At 43.1% G+C, this 9,132-nt stretch overlaps 1 protein-coding gene across 1 annotated transcript in view; it reads right to left on the bottom strand.

The window, feature by feature from the left end:
- The window catches only part of Znf292 (zinc finger protein 292), a 73,167-nt gene extending 64,872 nt beyond the window's left edge, over positions 1–8,295 (bottom strand). Inside the window, exon 1 of the mRNA XM_028780519.1 lies at positions 8,111–8,295. Within this exon, the coding sequence (XP_028636352.1) occupies positions 8,111–8,272 (162 nt within the window). The 5' untranslated portion in view covers positions 8,273–8,295. The remainder of the gene's footprint in view (positions 1–8,110) is intronic.
- Positions 8,296–9,132: the final 837 nt, after the last annotated feature.

Genomic DNA, 9,132 nt, shown 5'->3' on the forward strand with positions numbered 1-9,132 from the left:
TATTCTAAAACAATGTAAGAAGTTGTCTCTGAGGAATCTTATGATCTCACTGTAAGCTGGTGTTAAGAAACTATGTAATAAGCTGGGCGGTGGTGGCACGCCTTCAATCCCAGCACTTGGGAGGCAGAGGCAGGTGGATTTCTGAGTTCGAGGCCAGCCTGGTCTACAGAGTGAGTTCCAGGACAGCCAGGGCTACACAGAGAAACCCTGTCTCGAAAAAAAACAAAAACAAAAACAAAAAACAAAAACAAAAAAAAACCTATGTAATATAATTAAATGATACAGCTACATAAAAATAAATTTATGCTAACTTCCAAATAACAGGAAAATTAAAGATTTATAACAGGTTCTCTTGCAAGACCAACACTCCTCCCAACAAGTGAAACTTGAAGCTCTATCTCTTCACTTGCATAGCAGGGAAGGAGGATGACATAGAGGCCAGGGCCTTCAGTGTCAATTAGAAATTGTTTATGAGAATAAGCAATTGTGTGTCCACTGTATTCTCCAGCCCAACTCCTGCTGAGGTAAAAATTCAAAATTTAAACAAATTCATTTTTATCTCAAGCATCTACAGCTAATGTTCCACAAGGTGCCAAGAAAATAAATTAGGGATGAATACTGTCTTCAGTAAGCAAACTGGGAAAATCCAACATCCATAAAGAGAAAAATCAAGTTGAAATGCTTTTTCTCACTATATACAAAACAACTCAAAACAGATTAAAGACTTCAGCATAAACTATAAAACTAATACAAGAAAAAAGACTGGGTAAGGGCTTTTGCGATATAACCCTAAAAGCAAAAATAGGTAGCTAGTGTTACATCCAACTAAAAGGCTCTGCAGAACTTCTGTACAGGAAAGAAACAAGATAACGAGAACCTTCTGAATGGAGGAAAAAAGGGTTTTACAAACTGTACTTCTAACAAAGGGTTAATATCCATAATATAAGCAATCCAAACAAACAAAAAATTCAAGAAAAATCTAACTCATAAGTGATTTAAAAAAAAAACCTGCCAGGCAGTGGTGGCATACATCTTTAATCCCAGCACTTGGGAGGCAGAAACAGGTGGATTTCTGAGTTCGAGGCCAGCCTGGTCTACAGAGTGAGTTCCAGGACAGCCAGGGCTACACAGAGAACCCATCTCTCAAAAAAAACAAAAAAAAAAAGAAAAAAAAAAAAAAGAAAAAAAAACCACAATGAGAAGGCTGAAAATGAGGCTAGCTAATTGAGAATGATTGCTTAGCTTTTGCAAGGTCCCGGGTTCAAATGATAAAAATAAAAAGAATAACACCATAGAATCACCTCACCTCAGTCAATGGTTATTACCAAAAAGATAAAATTAAAAATCCCATTAAGCCGAGCAGTGGTGGTGCACGCCTTTAATCTCAGCACTTGAGAGGCAGAAGCAGGCGGATGTCTGAGTTCGAGGCCAGCCTGGTCTACAGAGTGAGATCCAGGACAGCCCAGACTATACAGAAAAACAAAACAAAACAAAACAAAACAAAACAAAACAAAAATCCCATTAAAGCCAAAAATCTCACTGTTGGGTCCACATACAAAGGGAATGAAATCAGTATGTTGAAGAGACACCATCCATGTCAGGATTAGTGGAGACTATTCAAAACAATCAAGACAGGCAATAAACCAAGTGCTCATCAATGATAAATAAAGAACACGTGAGCATCATGCACAATGGAATTCTATTCAGCAACAAAATGGTGAAATCCTGTCACCTACAAAAACATAGACTAAACTGGAAAACATGAAGTTCAATTAAATGAACCCAACACAGAAACACAAAACAAGTAATCCCAGTCACATACAGAACCAAAACTGTGGAACCCAAAACGCTAGGAGGAGACAAAAAGAACTTACTTAATAGTACAAAGTTTCAATTAGGAATAGGATGCCCTACTACATATTAGAGTAAGAGGAATAGTGTAATGTGTTTTTCAAAATATCTAGCTAGAATCATGGATATAGAATAACTTCATTATAAAGAAATTATTGATGTTTTGAGGTGATAGAGCTGTCAATTATCCTCACTCATTCTATAAGCACAACAGTAACATACTATCCCAAAGATATGTAAAACTACCTTGAGTAAAGACAGGAAGGAAGGAAGGAAAGCAATGGAGCTGCCCACGGTGGTCTGTACTTACCTCAGCACTGAGGCTGAGGCAGGAAGACCAAGGCAGCTTGTGTACATTTTGAGACTGTGTTTTGTTTTGCTTTGTTTCAAAGGGGGAGGGGGGAAGGGAAGAGAAAAATAGTAATTGGTTTTTGGTGTTATTGGGGTTTTTGTTGTTGCTATTGAGAGACAGGTTCCCCAGGCTGGCCTAGAATTCAGCAATCTTTCTGCCTCAGATTCCAGAATGTAGGGACTTAACCTTAAAATACAGGGCTGTAGGAATGGCTCTGCACATAAAGGTGCTTGCCACATAAACCTGACAATCTGAAACTGATCCCGGATCCCACTGTAGAATAACAATCCAATCTTGAAAGCAGTAGCCAGACTTCCACTGCATTTACATACAAATGCAGGAACATACAGTAATGATAACAATAATTAAAAGTAAGTAGGGCTGGAGAGATGGGTTCAGTGGTGAAAGCACATGTTGCTCTTGAAGAGGACCTCAGGTAGGTTCCCAGCACCCTAGTCCCTGTAGCTCCATGTTCTAAGGAAGGCATGGAGGTCCTTACGATCACAAATAAGCACTAGGAATCAGGAATGTCAAACACATAGGGTTGTTCCAGCAAAGGAAGGAATACATAACCCTCTTATCTGCCCTGAAGGCTGGGAGTGGAAGTGGGTAACAGCGTCTTTCTGAGAGTTTGTCAATCTTTATCTTTATGAAAGGTGTCATATGTACGAAGAGTTTAGATGCAGTCTTAAACTTTACTGTGCACATGGGACTGAATCAAGCAAAAGGAAACCTTTTGCCAAACTGTGCTGTGCTTAAGTATGTCTAAAATAAACTACTTGAGGCTGGCCGTCAGGTTTAAACCAACACCCACTATTTAGCCCTGTTGAACCAACACACCCTCTTGCCTCCCTCTGCTTGTTACTCTGCTGGCCATGGTAGCTGAAGAGACCCCCAAGAGGTTCAAAGGATTTGACACTCTTTCAGGCTTCTGAGAACACTGTAAAAAACATATGTAATTGCAGGCAAATCACCATATACATAAGATAAAAAGACCTTTTTTTTTTGTTTTTTCGAGACAGGGTTTCTCTGTGTAGCCCTGGCTGTCCTGGAACTCACTCTGTAGACCAGGCTAGCCTCCAACTCTCAAACTCAGAAATCCGCCTGCCTCTGCCTCCCAAGTGCTGGGATTGAAGGCATGCGCCACCAACCGCCCGGCTAAAAAGACCTTTAAAAGTATTTTTAAAATAATATATAAATAAAAATCAGGCTAGCAAGACAGCTCAGCCAGTAAAGGCCTGAGTTTAATCCCTGGAAGGTAGAAGAGAACTGTACTGGCTGGTTTTTGTGTGTCAACTTGACACAAGCTGTTGTTATCACAGAGAAAGAAAATGAAATTTCCTCCATGAAATCCAGCTTTAAGGCATTTTCTCAATTGGTGATCAAGGAGGGAGGGCCATTGTGGGTGGTGCTATCCCTGGGCTGGTAGTCCTAGGTTCTATAAGAAAGCAAGCCAGGGGAAGCCAGTAAGTAACATCCCTCCATGGCTTCTGCATCAGACCTGACCTGCTTGAGTTCTAGTCCTGACTTCTTTTAGTGATAAACAGCAATGTGGAAGTGTAAGTTGAATAAACCCTTTCCTCCCCAACTTGCTTCTTGGTCATGATGTTTGTGCAGGAATAGAAACCCTGACTAAGACAAATTGGTACCAGCATAGTGCGGTATTCCTGACCATGTTTTGGGGAGGAATGTAGAAGGAATTTGGAACTTTGGGCTAGAAGAGCCATTGGATGTTAAGAGCTCTGTGGGAACTTGGAAGATAACGTTGAGAACAGTGCAGAAGATGGAGACAAGGCTTGTGAAATTTCAGAGGGATGCTTAAAGACTCTTATCAGGACTGTTGCTGTTTTGATTGTAAAGACTCTGGTTTTGGTTAACTGTGGCTTTAGAATCAGTTGTGATTAACAAAATACAAGAACTACTAAAGCAAAACCTTTATGTTACGGGGACAATTGATGCTGGTTAGCTGGAGCTAAGAAATTAGCGTTGATTGAAAAAAGACCAGCATCACTGAGGTGAAATCTTCTGAGAAGTGTTTTCTGAGAGCACGAAGGTTCCAGGGATAGCAAAGGTTGTACCTCATGCTGCAGCTGTACGTGGTAATGTGTAAGAGTCACCCTCATGGTACTGGTTTTGAAAGCATGAAGGGGTTATGAAGAGCAGCTGAGGCTGGGCACTGTGAAGAGAACCTATAAGTGGCTGTTAGTAAAGCCTAGTTGCAGTAGAAGACCCCAGTGTTTTGGAGATGCTAGTACCATGGGATGATCACCAAGAACACAGCTGCGTCAGTGGAGTGGATCAACCTGAGCATAGAGTGGTCCAGAGGGCAGAGCTAGAGAAGTGACATCAGCCATTTGGAGGAGCCCAGAAGATCGTGAGTGGATCCCAGACATTGGGGCAGTTAGAGTTTGACTTTGCTTTTGATTGTGACTGTGCCCTGATATTTTTCCCTCTTGAAGGAAGAAAGCATTTTAGTGGAGCCCACAGTTAAGAGACTTTGAATCATAAAAAGACTTTGAATTTTAAAAGAGATTGGATATTTTAAAGGGATGGAAATTTTAATATGTAAGAATCTGTAAAGACTATGGGACTTTTAAAGTTATTTAGATCTTGGGGATCAATAAGAATGTAAGGGTTGAGGATTAACAGTGATGTGTTTGTGTGTCAAGTTGACAAGGGGTCAACGGTACTGGCTGGTTTTGTGTGTCAACTTGACACAAGCTGTTGTTATCAGAGAAAGGAGACTCCCTTGAGGAAATGCCTCCAGGAGATCCAGCTGTAAGGCATCTTCTCAATCAGTGATCAAGCAGGGAAGGCCCATTGTGTCTGGTGCTATCGCTGGGCTGGTAGTCCTGGGTTCTATAAGAAAGCAAGCTGAGCAAGCCAGGGGAAACAAGCCAGTAAGTAACATCCCTCCATGGCCTCTGCATCAGACCTGACCTGCTTAAGTTCCAGTCCTGACTTCCTCTGGTGATGAGCAGCAATGTGGAAGTGTAAGCTGAATAAACCCTTTCCTCCCCAACTTGCTTCTTGGTTATGATGTTTGTACAGGAATAGAAACCCTGACTAAGACAAGAACTAACTCCCACAAGCTTTCCTCTCACCTCTGCATGCTGTCACACATGCACACAGAGACACATACAGACACAAAATAAATGCAAATGTATCAGAACAATCTTAAATAAGCACAAAATTGAGGACTTTAAAATAACTGAACCTCAATGCTGACAGAATATTAGCTCTAAAGTCCAGTGACTGCCAAAAATTTATTTATACTGGCTTTCTTGAAGCATATGGACAGCCCAGGTCTACAGAAGACATAAAAAAGGTTGAACTGTAATTCCAAGGCTAGAAAACAAGACTTAATTTCTAGCTCTTCCTATACCTAACATTAAATTCCATGTTAACTAAGGTAAGTGTCCAGAAAGAATTCTAAAGCTGTCTTGAGTTGGAGCCCAATCCCAACTCTCTCCTCTGTCTTATGCTACAACCTGGGACTATGTAGTCCAGGGTGGCCTTAAACTCTGACCTGCCTGTCTCAGCCTCTCAAATGCAGGATTAGAGATCACTTTTATAATTTATAATTTTGGGGTAGGGAGCATGAATCTGTCTTCAGAGAACAAGCCTCGCACCCAAGAGACACTGGGTTTGGCCCTCAGCATGGAATAACACCCAACATCATAGGACACACCTGGGACACTGGTACTGGTGAGATAGGAACAGGAAAGGCCAAGATTTAAGGTCATCCTTCACTAACTGAGTTTGAGGTCTATATGTCCTCAATATGAATTACTACTTGTAATTTTTGAAAACCACCAATGATTATTTCATTACTATTTGATTTTTATCAGCAAGATAATAAAAAATGATTTATATACTTTAAGACTTATCACTTAATAAACCAATATAGGAAATTACTTTTTTTTTAAACTGTTTTATTCATTAGAAGTAACTTTAAGGCCAGGCAGTGATGGTACATATCGTACATCCCTGTGCTGGGGGGGGGGCAATTTGAGATGGGAGCAGGTAAATCTCTGAGTTCAAGGCCAGACTGGTCTATACAGCAGCCAGGGCTACACACACACACACACACAGAGGAGGGAAGGAGGGAGGGGAGGGAGAGATCCTGTCTTGAAAAAAAACAAAACAATAAACAAACAAAAAAGTAATTTAAAAGCTGGTGATGGTATGTAGCATGCTAGTCACTCAGCTAAATCCCTACTACCATTTTAAACACACACAGAGTGATACTTTTACATCAATCTCAAAAACAAAAGAGATTCTGTGCAGTGGTGGCACACACCTTTGATCCTACCACTTGGGAGGCAGAGGCAGGTGATTTCTGAGTTTGAGGCCAGCCTGGTCTACAGAGTGAGTTCCAGGACAGCCAGGGCTACACAGAGAAACCCTGTCTCGAAAAAACAAAAAAATAAAAAAATTTAAAAAATAAGAATAAATAAATAAATAGATAAACCACATCAGTGGACTCTACTAAAGAATATTCCGAACTGAAGCAGAATTTATTTTTCTCCCACAGATTCAAACACTGACTCCAAACTGGTCACTGTGGCACAAATCTGTAACCCTAGCATTTGGGATGGTGAAGTAAGAGGACTACCCAAAATTCAGTGCCAGCAAGGAGCGCATACTAAGACTGTCTCAAAACAAACATCACTCAGAAAGTCGAGTCCACTTATAAATGAAAGCTTTATTTGTAAATCCTACTAAAATAATTTTTCAGGCTTAAAATCAGTTTTCTGCATATAAAGACATAGTAAGAGATGGTGGGCGATTTCAGGGCAAAGAAAATAGCAAATTTCAAAGATTCTTAATACTAAGGTTTAAAACAATGACTCTGTAATATTGCCTCCAGATCTGTTACCTTACTTGATGAACTTTCTGACTGCATATATTTGTAGACAAGTCATCCTTGATCCTATACATTTTTTAAAAAATAATGCATGAAAATAAAGTACATATAGCAACGGAGATTCTTCTGTATGTGATCAGATACCCTATATCTGACCCTAATAAAGATTTCAGAATCTGGACGCTGTCAAGTGAAAGTGTAACTGTGAAATCCTAAAATGCTCCACCATTGTTCAAATCTTAAGCGTTTCCAAAACAAAATCTCAAGAATGACACATCCATCAGGCTCACTCTTTAGGTAAGAACTGCCTATTTCCTCCTCAACTAGGCAATTTAATCAATGTTCTCCATAGCCAGCAGCAGCTCCTTGGAATTGCCACACGTTAACTGGGGAGTCGTGGTTAAAACCAGGTGTAGATCCAAACTCTGATTTCTGTCATAAGCTAATTTAAAATGTTACTAACATTCTATCTAAATCCTAGTTAGAAGACGTTGCTGAAAACCAATGTCCTTGGGCAAGAATGGAAAGGTCTAAAACTGACCCAAGCACAAATCCCTTGTCAAGCAAAGACACTTAACAGAAAAGAACCCAAGAAATAATGCGGGTGGGGGTGCACGGGGGGCCGGAAATCGTACTCTTCCGGAACGTAAACGCGAAACAGGCACTGGAAAAGCCGCCCCCAAGGGACAACTGACTATGGAACGGTGACAGCTCCTTTGCACCGCGGAAAGCAGCCAGCAGCAACGGCCGCAGCGCAGACGCCGCCGCCACTCCCAGCTTGCAGGTCCGGCGGGATTGGCTCGAGAACATCAACAAAGACCCTACGGTCGCAGCCTAACCCGACAACAAAGGCCGGGCGACTGCGCGCGACGGCCGGGACAGGGGACTGGCGCGCGACGGCCAGCCGGGCGCCCGCGGCGCAGCCCGGGAGCGTGCACGGAGCCCGAGGCCGCCCGGCCCAGGCTGGCCGCCCGAACACAAAGGCGCGGACCGCCCGCGCTCCGGCCGCTGAGGCCCGCGGAGGGGGAGGGGCTCACCTGGCACAGCTGCCGGCAGTAGGCGGCGGCGGCCTCCACCGCGGGCTCCCGGCTCTCGCACAGCCGCCGCTCCAGCTCCTGCAGCCGCTCGCCCAGACGCCGCAGCTCCGCCGCGCAGCCGCCACCGCTCAGGCGCTCCTGCTCGGCCTCATCGTCCGCCATCTTCGCAGCCCGCTCCGTCGCGTACGCACCTGGGTCACGTGATAACACAATGCCACGTTCGGCGGGGTCACGTGCCGGGTGCGCTGGCACGCCTGGGCGCACGTACAAAGGCCGGGTGTGGGGCTGACGACCGCCCGGTGCAGCGCTGCAGCGCTGGGGCTTCTGCGGCCGAGTCTGCGGCCCCAGGCGAGTGCAAGGTCTACGGAACAGCCTGAGGCCAGAGCCGGGTAGAGAGCCGGTGCTTGCCCTGGTTCTTGGCCAACCCGAGAATGCCTCCTGGAAACAAGCGCTCTAGGTGTTGGAGGCCACCAAAAAAAAAAAAAAAAAAAAAAAAACAATTGGGTCACAACAAAATGAGAGGTTCAATTCTCGTTCTGGAAAATCTAGCAGCGAATGCAAGAAGAATAGTGTGGAGAGAATTCAAACAGACCGAAATGACTAATCTCATTGTAATAACCAGGTGGTCTTTAAGATACAAAAGCTTTTCTAAAATAAATCTGGTTATTGTTACAAGCAATCAACACAGAATGTAAGTTCTTGAAAGTAGGTCGAAGAAAAGAACACTATTAAGGATGCTAAAGTAAAAAAGAAACACGGATGTCAATAAAGAAATACCAGTAACAACCCTCCTCTTAGTGCTGCAAAACAGGTGGCCTTCTAAACCATATTTTAAAACAATATTTGCCATTAGACTTGAAGAAGAGAGCTGTGTGTTTGTGCACCATTGTAATCTCAGCACATGGAGGCGAGAGATTCAGAAGTTCATCCCTGGCTACATAATATTTTCTCCGCCAGCCCAAGCCAGAGTCCCTAAACCAAATTGAAAGGGGTGGGGAGCTGGAATAAGAGGTATTCAGGAA

The sequence above is a fragment of the Grammomys surdaster genome, unplaced genomic scaffold (genome assembly GCF_004785775.1).
Source record: "Grammomys surdaster isolate TR1022 unplaced genomic scaffold, NIH_TR_1.0 97, whole genome shotgun sequence".
NCBI lineage: Eukaryota > Metazoa > Chordata > Mammalia > Rodentia > Muridae > Grammomys > Grammomys surdaster.